The 25,526-nt window shown below is 57.6% G+C and overlaps 1 protein-coding gene across 2 annotated transcripts; it reads right to left on the bottom strand.

Annotated features, from left to right (window-relative positions):
- Window positions 1–2,179: 2,179 nt before the first annotated feature.
- LOC105815313 (chromosome unknown open reading frame, human C1orf106) lies at window positions 2,180–20,216 on the bottom strand. Of its 2 annotated transcripts, none has more exons than XM_012650457.1 (10): window positions 20,014–20,216; window positions 14,007–14,155; window positions 13,432–13,556; window positions 12,864–12,980; window positions 11,973–12,195; window positions 7,606–7,659; window positions 6,540–6,750; window positions 6,093–6,266; window positions 3,726–4,407; window positions 2,180–2,356 (listed from the first exon to the last, which is right to left on the bottom strand). In XM_012650457.1, exons 1-10 carry the CDS (start codon window positions 20,214–20,216, stop codon window positions 2,264–2,266), a joined length of 2,031 nt encoding a protein of 676 aa, XP_012505911.1. In that variant the 3' UTR covers window positions 2,180–2,263. The 2 variants fall into 2 exon arrangements, with proteins under 2 accessions (XP_012505911.1, XP_012505912.1); XM_012650458.1 differs by lacking the exon at window positions 20,014–20,216 and adding an exon at window positions 16,752–17,020.
- Window positions 20,217–25,526: the final 5,310 nt, after the last annotated feature.

Raw genomic sequence — 25,526 nt, forward strand, 5'->3', positions numbered from 1 at the left:
CAGTTTCCCAGCTATGGGGAAGGGGCTGTTTCTCACGAGTCTCGGCTCTGGGCAGTCAAGAGCTCCAGGAACAGGCTTGGGGGAGCTGGAGATGCTTAGCCACACCCCACGCCCATCTCTGCCCACTGCCTAGCCTGGCCCAGCCAGTCCCGGCCTTTCCTGGGGAGGCGACTCCTAGAGCCCAGCTCCGGGGGCCCAGGAAGAGACCTTAGGAGCTTTGACAGGGGTAGTGCTTGCCTCCATCCTGTCAGGAAGCAGAGAATCTGAGATCCTCCCTCTAGCACCCCGCCCCTCCCACTGGCTCCCCAGGGACCTGCCCAGACCGGCTGGAGAGGCCAGGCAACTTGGCCCCCTTGGGCGGGCAGCCGGAGGGGCTGGGCACAGCCTCTGCTCAGAAAACTTGGCACCAAAAAACCCTTTATCCTCAGTTCAGCCAATCACAAAGAACAGACTTTATTGAAGTATTTTACATTAATACCCACACAGTTCCAGCCCTGCAGCCGAGGACACGGCCACTTTGCAACTGCATTAGGCGTTATATAGGACCAATAAGTTAATATCAGGGACACTCGGGTGTGGGGGAGGGGCCGGTGCTCAGAAGGCTCCTGGCTCAGCCCTAGAAGTTCTGGGCTGCAGGGAGGACGCTGAGGGGGTGGGGGATGGACAGCTGTACACTGGGGAGAGGGGCTTGGAGACAAACTGCAAGAGAACAGCATCCAAAGTAGGGCATTCAAATATAACGGGGGACAGGGTCAGCGCAAAAGGTGGTGACTGCCGCAGGATGTGGTAAGAACACAAAATGCCAGATGCGTCCCCTCGGTCTCCCCTCTCCTCCCCCAGATTCCTCTGACAGGCTATCTTGGTTCTTCCCTTGGTCCCCTTGTGCAATCGGCCACGCCACTTTCTTTCCAGCAGGGAGAAACGTGCCTCCTTTGTGTCAGGCATCAAAGTTCCTGGAGCCTTCTGCTACATTCGGTCTCTGCTGCGGTTCGGGGCGCTTGGATGCGAGGAGTTCCGCACAGGCAAAGGCAGAACTCAGCTCTCCCGACCCCTCCTAGCCTCAACTCGGTTGCTTTCTCGCTGAAGCAGGATCCCTACCTGGGCATCTGACTCGAAAGCCAAGAAGGCTGCAGGATGAGAACCCAGGGCCTGTGGGCAGTCTTAGCACAGGCAGCCTCCAGGCTTGCCCCCGGCCCGCATCTGAGACAATTCAATAATGCCTTGAGGAAAATTCAGCATCTCGTGAGGGCTCGGGAGTGAATATGCCCACGTTTCTATAAATAAGGACTTTCTCTGAGCAGAAGCATAGTTTTGAGGGATGTAGGAACAGTGACCTCCTCCCCCACCCCCAGAAAATGCCACAAACGTGGTGCCTTTCCAAACATACTTGTAAGGCGTTGGTTTTTAGGACTATAATGAAAAGATGTTAGTAGTGGAACTGCAAGCCCTTGAAATGCCCAGTGGTGGCTGTCCAGGGTGAGCTGCTGTCCCCTAACCAACACAGGCCAGCCAGACCCCCTGACGCTACAATCTGGTGAAGCCTCCAACGCAAGACTCAGAGGTCTGGGGGATGCAGGGCATAGGGAGGGTACAGTGATTGGACCCCTAAAGGGGATTTCTGGGGTCAGGAAACTAGCAAGGACCAGGAAGACAACACTCCGTGAGGATGTACTGAACTGTATCCTACCACTTGGTGTGTGCATCACAGAGCACATTATAAAGGGAGAAGGAGATTCTCCCCCAGCCCAGGCTGCGGTACCCAGAGACCTGGGAATTGGAGGACAGTTTTGTGCACGAGTGTGTGCCACATCCAGCCTCCAGCAATAGTGGGACAAAAGCACCAGGGGCTGTTCTACAGGGAAGTTCTCAGAACCAGAGCGCAGAGCCTTTGAGGAATCCCCGAGGTGCCCTCTCTGCTCGGAGCATGCCCCGCCACGTATCTTGCATAAGGCGACAAATGCTGTCAGTCGGATGAGAAAGGCCTTTCGTCCACTAGGCCAGAGTCTGGGTGGTAACACATAATCATATGACAGGGATCTTGAGGACAAATGACAAATATTAATATAAATCCTCAGGTCAGGGCTTCTGGAAAAAACTTGTGTAAAAAAAAATAAAAGCGCTCAGCTCCAGGTCATCGGCCTGCGATGGGGGTGGGGGAGCTGAAGAAGGCACTCGGGTGGGGGGTCTCAGCCCAGCCCCACTATGAAAGTCTTTTTTGGGGAAGAGGCTGAGGCATCCAGAGCATCGTTACACCTGGCCCGGGTTACACCTGGCTGATGATCTCTCCGTTCTCAGGTACAAAGACTTGCACAGGGGCCCCCTCGGGTGATCTCCGGAGCACACACACTGTGGGCACCTGCCGGGGGGGAAGAAAGGACGGGTGGGTGAGTGAACCAGGTAGAAATCTCGAGGCAGCAAGCCCAGTTACACCATCTTTACCCCTTACGGACACTGGCAGCAGCAGCACAGCCCTGGCACTCAGCACCCCGTCCCCAGGGACCACCCTTTATCCATTTTCCACTCCAGGTTCCTTTGGGGTGTGACAGGCACCCTGACCTCTTCCTCCCCTACTTCTCCTGGGCTCACTGCTCATCACCCTCCCTTTCTGGCACGTTAGGATGGGCCGGGCTGGGCCAAGGACAGGTCCAAGCTCGCAGGAAGAGAAAAACACGTCAGCTGGAGGGTGCGGCCTGGGACTAGGGCCAGGGTGCTGCCAGGCCAGGATGCCAGCTGCAGCCCAAAGAACTGTGGGTGGGGGAGGGACATGCAGCTGGGCCTGCTCGGAATCTGGGGTCTCAAAGCAGCAGCTTGTTAGTAACTTCTGGAGCACATCCCCTGCAGAGCCCTCCGTAGCAGGGAGAAAGAATAAAGAAAGGATTCATGTGCGTCAGCTCCACTTTGAGAATGAAGAAACTGAGTCCAAAGAAACCAAGGCTGCCACCCCTGCCCAGTGTCAGGGCGCTCTATCCTACGTACTACCACCAACCTGGCTCCTGGCCTCTGGGGGCCCCACATGGTAATAGTATCACTTATCTAGTGCCTACGAGGCATTGCTCTAATCATTTCAGCCTCTTAACAGCCCCAGGACATGAGTACTTCACTACTTCCATTGCACAGAGGGGAAAAGAGCAGACTCAAAGGGGTTATGCAACTTGCCCAATCGCAGCGCTTGTAAGTGGCAGGGCTGGGATGGGAATCTGCCAGTCTAGCTGAGGGTCCATGCTCTTAGCTGTGCCACCCCGCTTCTCAGCTTGGTGCTGTGGGTGACAGGGAGGAAGCTGATGGACCAGCAATCACAGGTTCTGGCTGCTGCAAACACATTTCCAGACTCTGCCTCTGTCCTGGTCCCTCGAGTCAGGAAACTAACGGGGTTAATTTGGATTGCACTTTTGATTAGGAAGTTTTATCTGCTTTGTGAAACGTCTGTGCAGCCATTAGGGGAAAAAAAGCCTCAGCCATCTGCAAGGATCATGCCCACCCGTGCACGTGCTCTGGAGCTAGGCACGCAGGCAAATGAGGAGCGCCCCAGAGAAGTCAGGAGTGCCTTCCAACGCCAAGGGAAAATGATGTGGGGGCCTGTTCCTCCTAGCTGGGGATCACCTGGCCACCAGGCTGCTGGTTTGATGCCTTTCTCCACTCGGACCTGCTATTAAATGTAATTGCAGCCCCTCCCCAGCGAGACACGCCGCCTGCCTGGCCCCGGGGTCCCTCCAGAGCAGCCGCACCTGTGTCCGGGGCCCCAGCGCTCGGCCGAAGCCCTCCCTCCCGGGGGGCAGGCTTCGCACGCGGAAGGCCCCCTGGCGGTCCAGCGAGTGGGGGCGCGCGCTCCGGAGGCGAGCCCGCTCGTGCCACCACTTGAGCTCCTCGGAGACGGCGGCCTTGCTGAGCGCGCGGCCCGTGGCGCTGTCCTTCAGCGAGGGCGTGCGCACCACGCGGCTGTGCGCCGCCACCAGGCGCTGGTAGCGCAGCGGCGCGCCCTCCTCCGCGTAGGCCGGGCCCGGGGCCGCGCGGCACAGCTCCCACTCGCCCGGCGGCAGGTGGCCCTCGGCCACCACCACGTAGCGCCCCGCGGGGAAGTAGCCGGGGGGCAGCAGCAGCTTGGGGTAGTGGGCGGCCAGCTCCCTGCTGCCCGGGCCCCAGGGCCCGCGGTGGCGAGGGGGCTCGGGTGGCGAGAGAGGCCGCAGGAAGGAGATGTCGGGGCTGCTGCTGCCCGGCGAGGTGGGGTGCGAGATGCTGGACACGTCAGAGCCGCTGTCCTCCGAGCAGGAGTGGCAGGCAGCCGGGGGCAGCGGGGGCTTGGTGGGCGGGAAGCAGGAGTCCGGCACGGTCACCGTGTAGTGGGTGGGGCGGCGGCGGGGAAAGGCGCTGCGACCGCGGGCCTCTGGACCCGCCCGGAAGGACTCCACCCTGAAGGGAGAAGGAGAGACGGAGTGTGGGGGGACGCAGTTAAAACAGGTGCGGCCGACGCTCCGCCTCGGGGCCCAGGCGTGGCACCCGCGCAGGGTCCTAGGCCAAACCTGCAAAGCAAACCAAGTCCCCACCCCCTCCCAGCCCCGCTGGTCTGGAGCGTGGGTCCAGCGCATCCCCCTCTGCCGCAAACGCCTCCCTGCTCGATTCGCGGTTCCCGTGCGCCACGCTACGTCAGCGCCGCGCAGCCGCCGCCAGTTTGGGTGCGCCGCGCCCGGGGGCGTTTCATCTGCAGAGTCCAGTCCGGTAGACGCCGCGGGTCCAACCTGTGAAAGCCGTCGCGGTACCCAGGGCACTCACGCAGCCGGGAACCAGCCGGGCTGGAATCCAGCCCTGGCTCTGCTCCTACTTCCAGGTACAGGGCCGTGTCTGCCGTTTTCTAATTTGTACAAAGCGTTGTTGATAAAATGGCCGTGGTAGCATGTAAAATATAAAATGCATTGCTTTTCTTGAGCGCGGTTGCCCCAAACTGCACGCAGCCCAGCGCTGCCTGACCCGCAAATTGAAGCTGCCAGAAGAATCCGGCCATGCTTCGATGGTGCCCCAGACCCTGCGTGGTGTGGCCACTACTGCCTGTCATAACGCAGCCACCGAAACTATTACCAAGTAGCAGGTGACGGGGAAAGTATCACACAGTCGATTCTCATTACTTGCAGATTCAGTATTTGTGAATTTGCCTAATTGCTAGAATTTATTTGTAATTTGCTAATCAATATACGCCGTGCTTTCAGGGTCATTCTCGAACATTCACAGCACAACAAAAAAAATTGAGCCACTATAAGCGCACATTCCCAGCTAAGGTCAACCAAGGCTGTGCTCTCTCCGCCTTCTTGTTTCAGCTTTCATACTGCAAACAAGTGTTCTCTTTCTGGTGCCTTTATTTAGTGTGTTTAGGCATTTTTTGCTTTTGGTTGGTGATTTTGCTGTTTAAAATAGCCCCAGACTTGGTGCCGAAGTGCTGGCTAGTGTTTCTAATAGGGAGCGGCCGTGATGCGCCCTAGAGAGACAGATGCGCGCTGGATAAACTGCACCCAGGCCTGACTTACCGTGCCCCCGGCTGTGAGTTTAATGTTAACGAATCAATTATTAAATAAGTTGTCTTTAAGCAGAAACTCGTATAAAACAAGGTTATGTGTTGATTAGTTGATGAAAAATGTTGTGTCCAAAGGCTCCCAGGAATCTAACCTTGTATTTCCCCACAGGGCAAAGGTTAAGTATTTGCTAATTCAATGCTTGCGATTTTTTAGGACATAAATACCACAGATAATGAGAATTGACTATACGTCAATTGAAAAGTGAATTGCCTAATGTTAGTGACCAAGAATAATCTATTAGCACAAGAAAACACAGCAAGGGAAGAAAACTGAAATCAAGTTATGCAAAAAGACAAAAATGGAACCTCTGGAAGAAAACAACTTGCTTCACGGATAGCCTCTGGCTTTGCTGACTGTGGCACGACCTCTTTCAAGAGGCACCCCAAGAAGGGCTTCCAAGAGAAGCCAAGGCACTAGCCATGTGTCACCTAGGGGTGCCCCACCTACCTGTACCCAAGAAGCTACCAATGTCCAGCAATAAGCTCTGGATGGGGGTCCACCCTGCATCTCTGGGGGGGGACTATGTCTTACCTCAGAGACTGTGACTGGCCCCTCCTCCCCTGCATCTCGGGGGTGGCCGGGGCGCTGGTGCGGCCCTGCCGCTGTCCGGGAGCACCACGGCTGGGCACCATTTGGTAGGGCGCAGGCTCCAGCAGCCACGGGCTGGAGGTGCTGGGCCCGTCCTGCGGTGTGGTGGCTGGGCTGCTGCAACGGGATTGGAGACAGGTCAGGGGCAGGAATGCCTCCATTCAGGGGCTCAGGAAGGACAGAAGAATGGGACCGCGGTGGAAGGGGGCCCCTAAGTTAGTGGTGTAAACCGCCAGGACCTTGGGGAGCTGCCAGAGCTCACACCTCCGCCATGACACAGCTGCAGGAGTGGTCGCCCCGCCTTTCCCCTTTCCACCCGCCCGCCTGCGGCCCCCAGCACACTGCCCACCTGCTCGCAGCCCTCCCTTCCTCCCTTCGTCCCCCGCTGACCTGGACTCGCTGCAGGGCTCGGAAGACTTCCTGGGCTTCTCGTAGGGGTGGTCCAGGCTGGTCTCCTTCCAGGGGCTGTTCTGGATCGGGGCTCGCTCCAGGCCCCCCGGCTCGGGCCCTGCTGGCTGCAGCCCCTCGAGGCTTTGGGGTGGGAGAGGCCGGGAAGGTGGGGCTGGGGACTCGGGGGGAGGTTTTGGCACTTGGGATTCCTCTGCGGGGGTAAAAGAAATTTGATAAGGGCAGAGGCTGGGGGAACCGGCCCGGCAAGAACCTCCACAACCACAGCCCAGTCTCGCTCTCGCTCCCGTGGCTGGCTGGTCCGGCTGCTCCGGGCCATGGCCCCAGCCCCAGACGCTCCATGTCTTCTTCTCCTTTGGGACTGACTCCTTCCCTCACAGCCCTACTTTATCCCTTCCTCCTTCAAGAAGCCTCCCCAGATTGGCTCTCCTTGGCTCCCATCACTCTGCTTTCCAGCCTTTGCTCCTGGTGCCCTGTCTGCAGTGAGCCTTTTGCTCGCCTGTTTTCTTGTTCCTGCCAAGCCCATGTGCCCTATTTCCTTATTGGCCTGGGCAGTCCCCTGGGCAGAACTGCACCACCTTCTTGGTCCACCTTGACCCTGGTGTCCCCAGGGTTTGTAAACAGGGCCCTTAATCTACAGACTCGTGTTCCCTCCCCCAGTGCTCCCCTCTTTTGAAAAAGGGCAATAATTGTGGGCAGATTAATCTTTAGCTCTGACCAGAGCATCTTAAAATGAAGCCCCAGGGTGAAGAGGGCCACCTGGGGTTGACAGGCTCTGCTGGAGTTCACCTTTCTCTTCCCTGTCAAAATGAGGAGCTTCTAGAATGAGAGATGGTCAGTATCCCGCCCCCACAACTGAGCAGGTGCAGGGGCACTTGGAAACCGCCATGAGGTCTCAGCGGGGACCCAAGCCTGGCACCCTTTCCCTCACTGGCTCACTAAAAGCTCACTCCCCCACTGACGTCCTCACCAGCAGACTCTGCCAAAGCCCCAAGGTCTCAAAGTGGGAGCCCAGCCTTGACAATAGTCCCCAAACTGTCCCTCTCACCTTCCTCCAGGAGTAGCCCATCTGACAGGGAGCTGTCATCGGAGGCGCTGAGCTCTGGGAAAGGCAGAAGGGAGAGAAGAGAAGCAAGTGAGGAGATTAACCCATAGAATGAGTAACCAGCAGTGCTGAGCAGCCCAGGCCAGATCAAGGACAACGAAAATGTCAGCAGATACCCACCGTGCGCTAAACACTGTAGTGGGTATGAATTTATTTCTCAGAAGTTAAGAAAACCCAGAAGTCAGGGGCTAGGAGACAGGAAACTTGATTGAATCCTGGATGTCATTAGCTTTGCAGCCTCGAGTAAACCACTTCAACGCTCTAAACCGCAGTTTCCCTACATGTCAAAAACAAAAAGCCAAGGCTTCCTCCGGCAGTGGGAGGGAAAGGCCAAGAGCCATTCGGAAGGCCCTTGGGATGAAAAGAATTTCGCTAACTTTTCCATAGTCTTCTGGCATCACAAACACAATTGAACTCAAGGATCCCAGATCTGAGAACTCCTGCATCACCAGCAACAAGAGCGGCGTGAGGCAGGAATTCGAGCTGTGGGATCGTGAGGCCGGTTTAAGTTAGGGTCAGGCCAGCCAGCCCTAGGGAAAGTTCTTCAAGTGGTGATCACGGCAAGTCACCCGAAGGAAGTGGAGTGTGGCATTTCTGCGTGGTACAGCAGCAGCTGCCACCCAGGAAATCACAGGGAACTTATTTTTGCCATTGCCCTGGAACAAACTTAAGCCTCCAGATATTGCAAATAAGACTGATGTGGCCCGGCTGGAGCTCACAAGGCATTTTCAACTGTGTTTGGGAACAAAGAGGAGGAAAAACTAATAATTGCTAATATTTCTACCATGCCAACACTTTTCTAAACACAGCATTTTATATATATTAATTCATGTCATCCTCATAACAACCATGTGAGGCAGATCTTATCATCCCCATGTGATGGTTGAGGAAACTGCGTCTCAAGACTTGAGTAACGCGGTTTAGGTCAATCCACCAAAAGGCGGTTGAGTCAGAATTCACACCTAGACAGTCGAGTCTGTGCTTTTAACCACAGCCCTTCCCCGGCCTTCCTGTTAGCTGGCATCGAATGCACAGGTCATCACCCAGAAAGTTTCAAGAAAAGCAGAAAGTTCCAACCATCGTGAAATCCCTCACGACAGGGGTTGGCAAACCACGGCCCGCGGGCTAAATCCAGTTCCATGGCCGTTTTCGCAAAGCCCTCCTGGAACCCAGCTATGGATTTGTTTATGCAACGTCTGGCTAAAATACATACTACCTGGCCCTTTACAGAAAAGTTTGTCAGCCTTTGCTCCATGACTTAAATGACATAATAAAAGTTCACGCAGAGCAGGTCTTTGTGGGCCAGACAGTGCCAGGAGCTGGGCCCACCCAGGCTTTGCAGGCCTACAGCCAGCCTTGGGGCTGTTAAGAAGACACCCTCTTACTAAATTCCGGCTCCCTGCCTCTCATCTTTTACAAAAACCTGGAGAATAAAGATTTCTTATTTTTCACAAGCATCAAGTTGGAGAAACTGTGGAGCAACACCATTCACGCGGGTAGTGCAGCCAGGGTTAGGGTTGTGTGTTTTGGTTTGGCTGTATGATCTGGGAGGGAAGACATCATTCCCAGTCACCCTAATCTTCGTAAAAACAAGCAGATCAGGGTTTCATAGGCCCACAGGTGCAATGTGAGGAAGGGAGTCTGGACTGGAGACACATTGCACAGGGGGTGGGTGGAGAGGCACACTGACCTGCCACCCGAGGGGTTCCTGACGGCTGCTCACTGTCTCAGCCACTGTCCCGACCCAGCCTGCAACAGCAGCAGGACACCCAGGTGGGCAGGGAACAAGATCAAACTCACAAACTCGAGCCTTCTCAAAGGCTGTGCTGTCCAACACGGTAGCCACTAGCCACAGATAGCTATTTTCATTAAAATTAAATAAAACTTAAAAGTCAGTTCCTCAGTCACACTAGGCACAATTCAATGCTCAATAGCCACACGCAGCTAGTGGCTTCCGTACTGGGCAGCACGGATACAGAACACTTAGCTCATCGTGGAAATGCTATCAGAGCGCTGCTACGCGCCAGTGCCGCCGATCGGCAAGCCCACACTAAGCGCCACTGTGTTACAGAGGCGCGTGCTATGCTGGGCAGCTCTCCCCAAGTCCACCCTAGTAATTAGTTCCACACCTGGCTGCTCCCCGCCCTGCACGGTGCTAATCCGTCTCCCGGCACAGTTACTCTCCCAAATCGAATAGCCCCGTGCGGAGACCAAGGGGCATGGGGGTTTTGGCTTTAGGTTTTTCTTTTTTTCTGATTGTTTGGTTTTTTTTTTCCCCTCTCTTTTTAAATCGAAACACCTTTCAGCTCCTAATTAATTATTAATCCCTCTTTACTTCCTTCTTTCTGGGAGAATACAGCTGGGCAGAGGAGCCACAAAACAGGAATTACTTGTCTAAAACTGTCCCCTTCTGTGCTCCCAAGGTAGGACATTAGGTCCCAGGGCCTGAGGTGGAAGAGCAGGGGGGTCCTTACGGCTGATCTGGGAAAGTCAGCAACTGCGCCAGGTGTTTCCTCTCCTCGTCTCTGTCTTCACCTGGGCTGAGTGCCCTGAGAAGGTTTCAGAACCTCAGCCTCCTGCCTCCCACAGAGGGTTAAGCCAGAGCCCCAGGCGTGTCCTGGCCTGTTCCGCTCTTCCAACAAGTAGCGTCATCGGTCATCATGGCGGGAGCAGAGACAGACACCCCTCCACCATCCCAGTCATGGGCAGAGCTCCCAGCAACCTCGGCACTGGTGGGCAAGGGAGGCCACGGAGCAGTGTGAGGCTGGAGAGGGGCCCAGGAGGGGCCAGGACCAACTGGGACGGGGCACGTCTCTCCACCCCGACAGCTCCCTACAAGCACAGAGCCAGTTGGCTCTTGGGGACTTTCATGCCCAAGCCAGCAGCTGCCTTTCAAGAGAAGGTCAAGTCCTGAGAGCTGAGTAAAGATGGAGAACTGTTCCACGAGAGCCTCGCAGACCAGGAGCGTGGTTGTGCAGCAAAGCCGGGGCCATCAGAGAAGTCTGGCCACCACCCCGGGGTCAGCGCCACTGCCTTCTGTGTTTACAGGGTCAACTGTCACGTGTAGACACTGCCTCCTTTCTCATCTAGTCTCGACTGCTGGAGGTAACCTGGGTGACGTCTTGTCACACACTTTCTACCCTAAATTAGAGGCCCTGGGTGGGAACAGGGACTCCTGAGACCTGTGCTGAGATAACTGCCTGCCCGACGCACGGGCCGTGGGGCACAGGGAGGGACGGGGAAGAGCCTTCAGGCTTCCGTGCGTGTGCTCCCAGCCAGGGGAGGAGAGCGGTCTGGGCAAAACCCCAACCTGACGAGCCTGAGAATGTGACAGAAGCAGCCGCTCTCCAAGCGAAGGCCCCTGAATCCAGTTCTGCCCCAGGGCCACCCCCCAGTCCCTACTCATCCCTCAGATGCAGCCAGGGAGGCCTGAGACCCGCGTGAGATCGGGGCGGGGGGGCGGCTGAACTGCGGCATGATGCGGTGGGGATGGGGCTGCAAGTCCTGACCTGACAAGCTGGATTTGGGTTGGGGACAAAAGAAAAATGGTCACACCTAAGGGCTTGGAACCATCTGACGGAAGCTAACTCGGGCTGGACACACTGGCGTCATGAGGCTGGCCCTGGGCGTTGACGGCTCCCTAGGTGCCCAGGGCTGAGGGACAGAACCACAGGCACAGCAAGGGCAGGGAGCAGACGGGAAGGATCCCGCTCTGGGCCAGGTGGTCGTAGACGCTCAAGGGAGTGGGGTGCTGCAGGATTTCAGCCTCAACGTCCGGCGAGTAGCTGTGGGCCTGAAACAATTCAGCGAGCAGCTCCGTGTCGCAACGGTTCCCCCAGTGCTGCCCCGGCCAGGGGAAAGCAGCGGCCCAGACCTCGGGCTCGCCGGAGCCGCACACGGCCTGACCCAGGCAAGCCGCGGCCCTTGGGCCTGGAGAGCGGAGGGCAGGCCTGGCTACTCCGCTTGCACAAACCCTTGCATTGAGCTCGGGGCCAGCTCGGGGAACGCCTTCTGTCTAGGACGCCTTCCTGAAGGCGGTGTCTTTCGGGGAGGATGCGGAAGGAAGGAGAGGCTGTTTCCAGAGATAGGAGAGAGGGTCTCATAGGGTGGAGAAGGCTTGCAGGTGTCGCAGAGGGTCCAGGTGGACCCGGGAAGCAGGTTGGCCCGGCTGGAGCCCAGGCGGAGCTCTGAGCACAGTGCTGGGCAGGCGGGCGGCGCTAACCAAGTGCGAAGGCAGGGACAGGCTGTGCCCCATCCCACACAAGCTCGGATGAGGCAGGCTCCGCCCAGGCCGGGGGCAGCCGGCTCACCTTGGCCCAGGGGCAGCACGGTGGCCGGAGGGGGCTCGCTGCTGCGCCGCCGCTCGCCCAGGCAGCGCTGGAGCTCCCGCAGCTTCTTCTCCTCCTGCAGCGCCGCGTGCTTCCGCTGCCGCCGCGCCTGCCGGCTCAGGGGCTCCTCCAGGCACAGCCGCCGGGCCGCCTCGGTGATCTGCAGCTGCAGGGCCAGCTGGCGCTCCAGGCTGCTCAGGGCGTCCTGAGGGAGGGCACGCGAGTGAGGCCTGGGACAGGCAGGGGCTGGGGGGCCCAGAGGACAGAGAGCAGCCCCACCCCGGTGCTGTGCCCCGGCCCTGGCGCGAGGACAGAGGAGGGGCAGACAGCAGCACCCACCGACACCAGCAGAGGGTGGAGGGTGGGAGGGGCCCAGGAGCAAACTTGTGGCCTGAAAAGCGAGCACAGGCACCGCCCACCAGCCTGCCTGCCGAACCGGGCAGGCGGGAACCCGGTGGCACACTTTCCCTCCTGACCCTAAAGGTTGGGCAGGCCAGCCCGTGGGAAACTGCTGCCACTCATGCCACGGGGAAGGGCCCCTGGAGCCCCAGCCGCCGCGCCTCCTTCGTCCTGTGCTGAGAAGGAGGAGGCCGGCGCTAGGGGCCGGAGCGACCTGTCCGAACGGGCCGCCGCCTCTCTGGGTTGCTGGCTGGCGCTCCTAACTGATCTTCTGCCCACTGGAGCCAAACCCAGTGTCCTGCCCTGAGCCCCCGGCTCTCTCCGTCCCTGTGGCGGCGCACCTTCCCACGGCCACTCGGGGCGGGCCCCTCGCCGACACGGAGCCAGGCACGCCCCCGGCGTGAAGGGGTCCTGCGTCCCCGCGATCGACCTTTGGGGAATGAGGGGCGCCCTCAGCTTCCGGAAGTTGCTCACCTCTCTGTGCAAGGCCCACTCGTCCAGCTTGTAAGCTGCTCCGATCCTGCGGCGGACCTTGGGGGCCTTTTCCCCTGGCTTGAGGGGATACTCTGGCGGCAAGCTGCCCGTCAGCTCCTGGGGTGGAAGCAGAGTCAAGTCCGGCCCTCTCCGCCCGCCCGGCCTCGGCCAACCAAGAGGAGCCCGTCCACGGGCCCCTGCGCGGCGTGCGCCTGCCTTCCAGGGGGCTCCAGGACGACCCCCCCACCCCATGAGCCACGGTTGTCTCATCCCATCTTAGGGCCTGCTCTGCACTCCCTCCCCGTCCCCTCCAACCTCATTCTGATCACTTCCTCCAGAGGGCTTCGCCCACCCTGCCACAGTTCCGCAGTGCACCGACATGGGCACGGTCCCCCTGCAGCCCCTCACCCCCCGGGCCTGGGCGTGACCCAGGTCTCACTCTCCCCTGTCCAGTGCCCAGGTCCAGCGATGCCTCAGAGGGACTCTGGGCCCCAGACCCCGGGCTGATTTCCAGAATGCCCTCGAGAGTGGGGTTCCCTCCCCGCAGCCCCCACACCGTGGCTCTCACCGCCTCCCTCAGGCAGAGTCTCCTCAGCTCCTCCAGGCAGGCCTCCAGCCGGGCCTCCAGGGCCCTCTGCTGCTTACGAACCGCGTGGGTCAGCTCCTTCATCGGGGACACCGGGCTGTCGGGGCCTGCGGGAGGGTGGCGGGGGGCACACACTCAGGGACACTGAGGTGGGAGACTCGCTTGGACACGTGTCGACCACCCTTGGGGAGTGCACACACATGCACACACACACACACGCCTCGGCTTTCTTGTCCTCCGTCAAGACGAGGCCAGACTAGGCCCACAAGCTCAGGCTGACCAGAGGGGCAGGGTCTACACTGGCCAGATGAGATTTCAATTTCTTAGTAATCACTGGGGCTAAAGTTGAACATTACGGATCCTTCTTGCAGATAGAACCGAAACTCCAGGCCAGGCCCCTCCAGGGAAGAAAACTCTAGGTGCCCCTGAGGCTCCAGCCCTTCAGCACCTCAGCACCCTCCTCCCCCACCCCGGGCAGTCCCAGCCTGGCCAGCCCCACCCACGACTCCGGAGTCAGGGCTGGCGGCCGGGGTGGTGGGAGTTCCCCAGACGCTCACCTGACTGCAGGATGATGCCGCTGTCGCTGTCGCTGACTTCATCCTTACTCTCCATGGCGGACGTCTGGGAGGAGGGGGCACAGAGCAGGAAGGGGGGACACGGCGCCCAAGCTGGGCCAGGATGTGGAGGTAGCCTGGAGTTTCCCCAGCTTTGAAGAGAAAAGAGAAGAACAAAAAAGCTGTATGTGAACTCCCTTGGTTACAAACAGAGCTTAGGAATAGATGCTTGAGAGCGGAGGGTGTGGAAGAACTGTGCTTCTAGAATGATCTGGTGTGGGGGGTTCTCATGCTGAGTGCGCTCGCTGCCTGGGAGAAGGTGCTATGGATCTTGTCAGCAATTCCTGTTCTCAGTGGCCTCTCCAGAGCCCCCTTTCAAGAGAAGCCTCTAGGCCAAAGGGTGTCGAAAAGGAAGGGGACAAAAAAAACAATGGGATGAGATGACGAAGCAGGGAGGAAGACACGTCTTACTGCCCCAGTGGCTGAGGGCACTTCAGGAAGGGCTCGGGGCACATGGCCAAGGCCCTGGTCTGGGCCCCCCAGAGCCCAGGATGCCCTGCTCTCTGCACCGGGTTATCCGTCTGCAGACAGGTGCAGCAACTGTGTGCCAGAGTGTTCCAAAGCCCTGACACAACTCCAAGCCACCAGCCACACCGAGGACACCCTTCAAGGCGGAGTCAGACTGGATCCGCTAGAACTCACACCCAGAGGAGGAGAGCCAGGGTGTGTCGGGTTTCCAGGAGTTGGGGAGTGGGGGACAGTGACTAGAGCAGAAACTGACCAAGGCCAGAAAGGATACCACCTGCTTCTCTGCCTCCCTGGGGCTTGAGAGCACCCGGGTGGCACGGGTGTAACCCCATGGTGCTGGTCCAGCTGGCAGCGGGCACCCAAACAACACCTGTGCCCGCCTCCTCCCTCCCTCACCAAACCCACACCCCTGGCCAGGGTCCCAGCTGGCCAGGGCCTGGCAGCTGCTGGCAGGAGCAGGCCTGGGGAGGGGCAGTCTGGAAGGACAGCCCAGCCACCTCCTCACTGAGTCAGCCCATTGAGCAAGAGTCCAAAAGTCCTTCCGAGTTTCTGTCTGGGGCCTATCCTGCCTCCTCAGAGCAGGGCCGCAGGGTGGGGGTGGGGTGGGCGCCGCCCCTCCGCAGGCAGCCAGCAGGACAGAGAAGGAGACCTTGGGAAAGCCGATCAACACGCAGAGGAGGACTGGGGACTGCTGTCAGCCAGGTCCCCAATAGGACCTCTCTGCCTACCGAGACCGAAAGAGCGGGGGCAATCAGAACTTTTATAGACCGGCGTGAACAACACAGCCTGTCAAAGTACACGGGCCGCAGCATAGCCCTGAAAACGTGTACCTCGCCCTTTGGAATTTCAGTTCTCCAAGGAAGTCTGGAGAATAGTTTATGTGGGGTCTTTGCAAACATGTCAAAGAGAAAGATTCTCCATGTATTCCGGGACGCCCCCACCCCTAGGGTACTTAGGGTGACTATTAGCTCTGCACTGTTCATCTGTCCCAAGCCCTATCCCTCCTAGAGACAAGGACAGGACAGAGGCTCGGGCGGCTCACCTGCCCCTCTCAGTCCTGGCCGTCCACCCTGCCAGGGCATCCTGTGCCCCTCCCCAGAGGCCAGGGCAGGGCCCAGCCAGAGCGGGAAGCAAGCTGAGCACTTCTGCTCTGGACAAGGGAGGAGGGGATGTGGGAGGGGAAGCCATTAATTAGTCACACTTGCTAATTAATTATTAACCACTGAGGAGTTGCCTTGGAAAGTTGGGACAACTCAGCCCTGATTCTCAGCGCTCCTGGACTGTTGCAGAGAGGTGCGGGGACAGAGGGGGGGCCTTGGCGTGCCTCCTCGCTCCTCCAGCTTCCCCCTCCCCCAGGTCCGCCAGTCCCTCAGTGCCAGGGGCACGGGGGAGGCGCTGACATCCACAGGGTCCCAGTCTGATGCCGGGCTCACTCGCTGCTCCAAGCAGGGCAAAGAGCACAGGCCCGGAAGTGCAGAGTCCTGGATTCCAGTCTCGATTCTGCTACTGTCCGCGCTACCTTGGGGACGTCAGGGGCCTCGGTGGGCCTTCTTTGCTCATATGCACCGTGAAGATTAGACAGTGTCTAAGGCCCTTCCAGCTCCCCGATCTCAATCTGGACCTCTTGGACGATGCTAGGCTGAGAAGGAAACCCAACGCATCTGCCCCTGCCGAGGCTGCCCCCCAGCTGCGGGAGCGGGCCCAGGGGTCCACAGGCAGGGCTCGGGCCCGCCCAGGAGGCATAGCTATTAGATAGAGGCAGTTCGGGTAACATCCCCTCCCCCCCAACACAGGGACCCCTCCTGGTCCTGCCTGCCTTTGGCTGGCCCCAGTAGCAGCCCACCTGGCTGAACAATGTCCCCAGAAAAAGGCAGAGGGGGAGAGGAGAGGCATAAAGGGAGGAAGGGAAAGTCCAGTACACTTTCCCTCAGGCCGAGCCATTGCGGACCCCCCATCACAAACGTGCCCCCAAAGCCGGGTCCCGAGCCTGTCTGTTCCAGCTAATCTCCGCTTGCCCTCTCTCTGGCGGAAACTCAGGCCTGGGAAACCACAGGGACGGCCCCCCATCCAAGCCCACCAGCACCCCTCTGTCACCTCTATGTCCCAGACGCGAGCTGGTGGGGGGCAGAAAGGGGTGACGGCCACAGCCTGGGCTCCCTCCACTCCCAAGCCAGCCTGCCCTCAGCCCCAAAGACCCGCTCCACCCTGCCCCACCCTCACCTGCTTCTGGGCTTTAGTCCAGGAATTCAGGGAACAGCCCCTGCCCAGTCAGGGGGCGCAGGGGTCTCGCATGTTGCCTCAGGCTCTCTGAGGCTGCAGCTGCCCACCTTGTGCTCTCTCCGACGGACTGGGCTGCTGGCCGCGGCCGCCCCTCTCACCCGCCTGCCGCCTGCCGTCCCTCCCAGGCTGCAGGGCCACAGGAGCCAGGTACTTGTTATGACTTGAGTCAGAGGGGAGGGGCAGGTGAGCAAGTCCTTCCCTGAACAAATCCCGCGACTGTTGCCGGCAGGCAGCTCCGGGCCTCTGCACTTCCGGGGGGCAGGAGGGGAGCAGGGAGAAAGGGGCTCCCCGTGGAGGAATCCCCTAGGAGGGAACAGGGGTCACGTCTTCATGGCCCCAAGAGACAATGTGCAACGTGTTGAGCTGAGGTCCCTGCCTGAATGTCCTCCTGTCCTGACCCTGCTCTGCCTGCCTTCCTTGTACCTCAGTTTCCCATTCCAGAAATGGAGGTATGTTAGGACCCCCCAAACAGGTTAAATGTTCACTGTCCATGGAAAATACCAGCAGGAAATTTACAGACTGACAAGGATGGGTCATTGCTCCTCCTCATACACTGAAATGGAGACCAAGGCCTGAGTTTCGTCATTCCCAAATCAGGATTTAGAAAGCTCGGGGCAAAGCAGCTGGAGTCCCGTCTGTAGAGGCTCTAGGGTTCCAGACAGGGAGGACCAGGCTGTTCTCTTTTATCCCGGGGTGTCAGGGCCATCACTTCTCTGTGTATGGTTTACATCCATCCCCCAGCAACTCCATTCACTGGGGCGCTGACCCAAATCCCAGTTCTGTCCCCTACTCCACAAGAAGGCCACTGTGACCCCCGGCTCTCTGCCCACTGCTGAAATGCAAGGCACCAGAAACTAAAATGGAATTTACTCCCTACAAAAAAAGAAGCCTCCAGGTTTCCCACAACCCTCAAGCAATTGGAAAACTGTTGAGAATCCAGCCTGTTTCCCAGGGGGAAGCAGAGCTAGGCCGGCTGTTGCCGAAATACACAGAGCCGTCACCGCGGGCGGCACCCCTCGAGTCTCCATCCCACCGCCTCCCTTTCCCCTGCTCTCTGATCCTCCCGCCGTGCCCCCTTCAGATTCCAGTACCTTAACATGCGCCTGAATTGCGTCCCCACTCCCTGCCCCGCAGTGTGGGGACAACCTAGTGTGTCCCGTGGAGCAGAGCTCTCAAAGGCGCCCCAGCCAGCAGCCCCCGCTCCTATCTACACATCACAGCACACCTACACATTCCTGCACACGCCCTCTTTCCAAACAATGCCCACAGTGCTCCAGGCTGACCACCTCCTCTCCTCCCCAGGCAGAGGCTGAGGGGCCCTATCAAGGGACAGTCCCCTGCCCGCCATAGTGTGCTCTCTGGCTCTCCCAAAGAGCCTGCAGCCCTTCCCTCCCCCAAGGCCTCCACAATTCAGCAATCCCTCCCCACAGAGGTGCACCCCTTGCTTCCAAAGTCAAACAGAGAGATTGACTTTGGGCATAAGCGGCCCTTCCTCCACCTTGCCCTTCCCCCCCAGCTCCAGGTGGAGGCGTGTGGAAGTTTCTAGAATCAGCTCAAAACTCATCTTTCTTAATGCATAAATTAAAATCGAGAGAATCACTAAGAGAACCAATTATATTGGATACAGTGCTAAAAACAGAGAAACATAGCAATATAGATGCTTCTTTATTAACATTAAACAGGATCTAGCAGTGGGTAATTTCATACACGTGATGAATGTAAACAATATTTTGAGACAGCAGGACTGCGAAGTGATATGCAGCTGTGAATCCCACTGATGGCAAAGGCACAGGTACTGCCAATGCTCCTGTTGCCTTCACAGCTAAAGATGATGCTAAATTCCTGTTAAAGGTCGGTGAAAAATAAAGATGCACTTTTTTTCCCCCCATCTAAGTTTATTACAAACCCTCTGAATTCTATCCACAGAAGCCCTGGTGCCCATGGACCCAGTTAAGGATCCAAGCCCTCAGATAATCCACCGCCTCTGAGTTCCAGGGAGAGAAGCACAGATGATCCACCTTCCTGTTTGCACTGGTCCTGTGGAATTCTCAGACACCTTGTTCCCCCAAATTCACACCCAGCACTTCCCAACTGCAGAATCTGAGGTCTGGAAGGGGCTGGCAAACCAGCCCTCCTGCAAAGGACCCCAGGGAGGCTCCACCGGATCTAGCTGCCATGTCGTTCAACTCAGAACACCAAGGGGAGGTGGGCTCTCTGGAGGCCCCCTGGGAATTTGGAACTCAGCAGCGACTCTTGCCGGTCTCTGGAATGAGGGGACTGATGCTGCAGCTGGGAACCCGGAATATCATCGCCAAGACCCCCTTGATGTTGTGAGGAAATCGCGTTTCCTTGCACAGCATCATAGTGCCTGGAATCTGATCTTTGTGGACAAGAGCCCTCCCCAGGAAGAAAAAACTGTACCACTTCAGGGCTTTCATTTCCTATAGAAGGGTCCTGAATCAGAAAACTCTTCCGTAGAGCCGACATCCACTCTCCAGTTTTTTTTAAAGTTCCTTCTTTTAAGTTTCTTCCGATATATCAGATTGGAAGTTCTTTAAAGCAATGGCCTCGTCCTGCCGTCTCCACATCCCCAACGGCACCCAGCAAAGCACGGTCTGGGGCACTCCTAACATTGTACTTAATGAATTAATGAATCCATGGTTAGCCGCTAGAGTCAACACTGGAAAAAGGAAGAAGGGAATAGCCCGGGACCCTCCAGGCAAGAGGGGTAGGAGGTGGTTCCTGAACTTTCTTCCTCGACTCTCCTCCCTGCCCACCGGGAAAGGTGTTCGCCTCCGCCAAGCGATGGTGGAGTGGCTGGCGCAGGGGACTCCACGCTAGCCTGGAATGCGCCCTGAAATCGGACCTCCAGACTTTCTTTAAAAAGCCCCTTTGTCCTGTCCACCCCGCTCCCCTCCCCCACCGCGCCCTCGCATCCAGGCCGGCCCGAGACTTTGCTCCTTTTGTTTGGCGCTTTCTGGCTTCCCGGAACCTGGCCAGGGGACCCACACATGGGGAAGGTCGAAGGAGAAAGGTGGCGGGGCTGGAAATACGCATCGTCGGTAGGAACTCAGAGCTCCCGCCCCCTTGGCAAAATCACCCCAGTCCCTGCCGGGCCTCCTCCGCTGAGGCTGAGGACCGTAGGACCAGGCGCTGAGCCCCTCAGTGCACCCGCGCCGGGTCCCCCAAGTGTCCCCCTTACCTGGCCCACGGAGCTCCGCCGCCGCCCGCCTGCCCCCGCGCCCCCGGTTCCCGCCTCGCAGCGTCAGGACCGGTCCGTGCAGGCCATCTCCCCGCGCCCCGGGCCTCCCCCCGGCCCGCCCTCCCCCGAGGTATTTCATTTAACTTCGGCATTTGCAGCATCCCAAATGTTAAAGATCCCAAGACATCTGTCCCCTGGGGCATACCAAGGCCCGGAGGAGAGAGGGGAAGATGCGAGAAGGGACTCGAGATTCCGACCCAGGAGTCGGGGCGGGGCCGCATGCTGGGGGCCAGGGTGGCAGCGGGGGTGCGTGCCCCGTGCGGGCAGCCGCTCGAGGGCCGAAGCTGTCCCCCTTCTCCCGCGTTCAGACGCCCGCGCGGCGGGACACCCCCGGCGCCGCCAGTTCCCGCAGCCCGGGCGGGACGAGGCTCCCCTCCGCGTCCGAGTGCCGCCTTTCATTCGCGCGCTCTGGCCTGGCCGGGGGCAGTTTTCATTCCTGGGGACCCCGGAGAGGAAGAATGAAAGGGGACGGCGGGAGGGCGCCCCCGCACCATGCGCTGGCCCCCGCCCCTCCCCCAGCTGCGCGGCGCCGCCGGCCGCCGAGCCCCGGCTGCCGCCCTCCCGCGGCCTGGCCCTCTCCCGCGGCCGGGACCGGCCGGCCGGACCGGCTGGTGACGGGAAGGCGCACGCTCCCCGCGAGCGCCTCCTGCTGTCCCTGCAGCCCGCGAGCCCCGCCCGCCCGTCCATTCGTCGCTCACGCACGCTGCCCGGCTGGCATTTGTGCAATGAACTCTTACTAAGCACCTACCAGTGCCCAGCACCCGGATCAGAGCTCACGCCCCTCCACTGGAGGGTCCTCCAATCGAGCGATCAAGCAGCGGCAGTACCAGGGAAGTAAGGGCGAGGAATCGGGGCCAGGAGAGGGGAGGCCGACCCAGGCTGGGGGTCGGGTCCTCCAGGCTTGGCCAGAGGAGGCAATGCCAGAGGAATCTGGGAGATGCTAGGAGGACCTTGAAACAGCGGTGACAGGTGCACAAAAGCGCGATGGTGAAGCAGCACGGCAGGTTCTAGGAAGCCCAGGGAGTTTGGGTGTGGGAAGAGGAAGAGGTAAGGGGACAGGAGATGGAAGAGCGGCCAGGCTAAAGCGGCAGGCCCAGGCCCATCAAGAAGCAGGGCGGACATGAACAGAATTTTTTTCAAATGGCCGACAGACACATGGAAAAAATGTTCAATGTCACAACCATCGGGGAAATGCAAATTAAAACCACTATGAGATACCACCTTGCCCCTGTTAGAGTGGTCATTATTAAAAAGTGAAAAAACAATAGATGCTGGCGTGGATGCAGAGAGAACCGTATGCTTATACACTGTTGGTGGGACGCAAATTAGTACAACCTCTATGGAAAACAGTATGGAGATTCCTCCGAGAGCTAAAAGTAGACCTACTATTCCACCCAGCAATCCCACTACTGGGTGTCTGTCTACCCAAAGGAAAAGAAATCATTTTATCAAAAAGACACCTGCACTTGGATGTTTATCGCAGCACAATTCACAAATGCAAAGACATGGAATGAACCTAAGTGCCCATCAGTACATGAGTGGATAAAAGAAAATGTGTATATATGTGTTCCATGGGCACTACTCAGCCATAAGAAGGAATGGAATAATGTCATTCTCGGCAACTTGGCTGCAGCTGGAGCCACATTATCCTAAGTGAAGTATCTCCAGAATGGAAAAACAAATACTGTTTTTGCTAATAAGTGGGAGCTAAGTGATGGGTGCACATCGGCACAGAAAGATAGTAAAGGGCGTTGGAAACTATGAAGGGGGAGAGTGTTGGTACAAAGAACGCTGTCCTGGTGGTGGGCACACTGGAAGCTCCGACTTGAGCATCACAGAGTGTATCCATTTAACAAAAACTTTCCTACCTCCTTAATATTTTGAAAATAAATAAACAAATAAATTTACAAAATAATGTCAAAAAAAATAAAAGTTAAAAAGGAAGCAGGGGCCGGGCGCGGTGGCTCACGCCTGTAATCCTAGCACTCTGGGAGGCCGAGGCAGGCAGATTGTTTGAGCTCAGGAGTTCGAGACCAGCCTGAGCAAGAGCGAGACCCCGTCTCTACTAAAAAAAATAGAAAGAAATGATCTGAACAACTAAAAATATATAGAAAAAAGTAGCCAGGCATGGTGGCACATGCCTGTAGTCCCAGCTACTCGGGAGGCTGAGGCAGGAGGATCGCTTGAGCCCAGGAGTTTGAGGTTGCTGTGAGCTAGGCTGACGCCACGGCACTCACTCTAGCCCGGGCAACACAGTGAGACTCTGTCTCAAAACAACAACAAAAAAAGGAAGCAGGGCAGCTCCACGTTGTTGTCCAAGCTGTGCACTATACTAAGAGGGAAGGCTCACTCTGCTCCGCCCCCTTAGCCTTGGGCCGTGGCCTGAGCTGTGTCTGCCTAGCGGGAGTGGCTTTTTCTAATTTGTACAAATGTACTATATGAGCTAAGTTGACTGAAGAACCTTGTGGGCTAGCTAAGGATTTAAGATTTTTATCTTGAAACTCAAGAGAAGCTACTTGTATTAATCAGAGTTCTCCAGAGAAACTGAACTAATAGGATGTATGGAGAGAGCGAGAGTGAGAGAGAGAGAGAGAAATTGATTTATTTTAAGAAGTTGGCTCGTGTGATGTGGAAGCTGGCAAGTCCAGGATCTGCAGGGAACACTGTCAGGCTGGAGACCCAGGAAAGAGCTGCGGTTCGAGCCCAAAGGCAATCAATCCGCTGGCAGAATTCATTCTTGCTCGGGGGAGATCAGTCTTGGTTCCATCAAGGCCTTCAGCAGATTGGAAAGAATCTACTTTACTCAAAGTCTGTTCATTTAAATGTCAGTTGATCTATAAAACACCTTCACAGAAATGTCTAGAATAATGTTGGACCACATATCTGGGCACCGTGGCTTAGCCAAGTTGACACACAAAATTAACCATCACGCTACCAAAAACTGCTGCTCCGGGAGATGAGCTGGGCGACTCCCCTTTAGAAGCTGACTTCGGTATAGGTGGGCTGAGCGGGAGACCGTGAGATTCCATGGTTCAGGCAAGGGCTACAGAGCTGTGGCAGGGGGGTGGGAGGCGGAGCCAATTAGGAGGTATTCCTGGCTGGAGTCTGTAACTGAGGGACTGCAGATGTGGGCACTGAGGAAGAGGGAGGGGGTGGGGATCCCCAGGTTTCTGGCCTGAGAGTTCAGTCTAAGATGTGTTCACTTTAGAACATTCATGGTGATGCCCGGAGAACAGTCCAGCTAGGGGCTCTGAAGCCCAAAGAAGGTTGGAGAAAAGGGCTTAGGAGCCGCCACAGAGTTGCAGCTCTGGGACTGGGTGAGGTCACCTGGGAACAAAGTATAAAATGAGAAAAGGATCGAGGAGGGGGGATTCTGGAAGCATTTAAGGGGTGGACAGAGGGTAAAGCATTATTATTACTCATGAGACAGTCATTTATTCAAATATTGATCTGCATTCCTCCCCCTCCCGCATTCACCCTTACCTTTCCTCTAGAAGGGAGCAGAAGCCTCCTGAAGGCACCTGCCCTGAGCCTGCTGATGTCGGCTGTCCCAGGTGTGCTGATGGGACAGGCAGGGATGTGGGTCTTTGAGGGCCAGGAGAGAGGGAGATTGACTGGGAGTGGGAAAGAAAATGGTGTGTGCCCCGAGCAGCAAGGCTCTGAGCACTGTGGGCATGAGCATCGTGGCCGTGCCCTCGGAGGGTGACAAGACCTCAGCAGGGGTGGGAGTTGGGACCTTGGGCCCCAGATTTCCCACCTTGACAGATTTCTGCACCCAGAGTGTCTAGCAAGCAGGAGCCCCCAGGCTGCAAGAGACCCCTGTGGGCTAGAGCGACTAGGCTGCCAGCCCTTACCCCAGTGTCTGGGCTCCTCTTAAGCCTTCAGGATGCTGCATAAGGAGACAGAACTGTTTGTCATCCCGGCAGGTTGGCACCCAGGACAAAATCAAATCAATTTAAAAGAAAGAAAATGATTAGTGTGTCTTGCAAATCTGAGTTCATAGGTTGAAATCCGTGGCAATATTATTGTCTTCATTTACAGGTAAGGAAACTGAGGCCCAGAGAAGCTGAATAACTGGGTTGAAGCCACACAATTAGTAAGTGACTGGTGCCGGGTTTGAAGACAGAGTTTTCTGATTTCATAGCCCTGCACTTGGGCTTGAAAAACTTCAAACACCAGAGGGACCAGACAGAGAGTAAAGGAATGAAATGTGTCAGCTGTGAGAGTTCTGGTGTTCAAACCTCAAGCTACTTAGTTTGCAGCTCACACTTAGCAGCGTGGCGTGTGTGGGCGCAGGAAAGGGCATGACACAGTAGGAACTCTGGCAGGTTAGAAAACGCAGGCTCCGTCTTCTCTGTCTTCAGGGGGCAGTCACTGCAAATGTTGTCACGAGAAATTGCTTTTGCTTTACAAACCGAAGCTGTAAACCCATGTTTTTATGTAAAATCAGACTTGTACATGTTTATTTTATTAAAAATTCAAAGGAGTCCAACAAAATGTGTCTACACCCCTGAGGCTGTAGTTTGTGTTGCGGCTCCTCGGCTGGCAGAAGAGTCGCTTGCAGAGCCTGAGGCTTGTCGGGGGAGCCTCAGGCATCTGCAGTCCGGGCTTGAGAAGCAGGTGTCCTGGAAGCAGACACCAGGGCCCTCGCTGGGAACTGACTGGCTCGGCTGATGGAGGCAGGGGAAGGAGGTGCAATTTGGTAGAGGCCGCGAAGCCCCCGTCAGTTTTCTCTCCTTCCCACTTGGCTGAAGGGGGCAGGTGTTGTCCGTCAGATGGGTTTTTCTGCAAAGTGGAGGGTAGTGGGGAAAACTTAGAGTTCTTGCTGGCGAGGAGAAGGGGAGCAGGGTAGGACGTCAGCTCAGCAGCTGCGCTTCTGAGTGCTGCACAGTGCTGGGCAGCTGCCTGTGTGCAACACACACACACACACACACACACACACACAGACAGGAGGGGGCTCACCCCAGACCTCTCTCTGCTGGAGGGAGCTACCCTGGTCCTGCTGCTTCTCAATCCTCAGCCCCTCCAGCCTGGTGGAGCTTCCCTTCCCCTCCCCCACGCTCCAGGGGCTGGCGAGGAGAGGCAGGTGATGCTTATCTACCCAGACAGTGCCCTGTCGGTGCCCTTGCTGAGGAGCTCTCTGGAAACCCCAGAATAACGGGGCAGAGCCCTGCTTCCTCTCCTGACCGCATCCTGCAGCTCGCAGCTGGGGCAGGTGCAGGAGGGCACTGTCCTCGAGGGGCCTCTGCCTCTGCGGCCCAGAACCCTCTGACCCGGGCACGGGCGGGCTGCAGGCGGGTGAGCAGCCAAACGCGCACAGCCGCCTGCGGGGCTCAAGCCAGGGGCCTCACACAGCTGCCTCAAGGGAAGAAACTCCCCGAAACTGGGGTCAGGACGGTGACTCTAGGAAGCAGCTTGGAGGGCAGGCGCAGGCCGGGCCCTCGGGCTCAGGC

Source organism: Propithecus coquereli, unplaced genomic scaffold (genome assembly GCF_000956105.1).
Source record: "Propithecus coquereli isolate 6110/MARCELLA unplaced genomic scaffold, Pcoq_1.0 Scaffold328, whole genome shotgun sequence".
Lineage (NCBI taxonomy): Eukaryota > Metazoa > Chordata > Mammalia > Primates > Indriidae > Propithecus > Propithecus coquereli.

Bases quoted from the DNA above. Each gene is read 5' to 3' on its own strand.
- LOC105815313 (XM_012650457.1), bottom strand. From the start codon at position 20,216: ATGCCCCAGGGGACAGATGTCTTGGGATCTTTAACATTTGGGATGCTG. The intron at 12,196-12,863 runs GTGAGCAACTTC...GCCCTCCCTCAG, and splicing joins AGTGGGCCTTGCACAGAGAG to GACGCCCTGAGCAGCCTGGA. The intron at 6,751-7,605 runs GTGAGAGGGACA...TTACCCCCGCAG, and splicing joins TGGGCTACTCCTGGAGGAAG to AGGAATCCCAAGTGCCAAAA.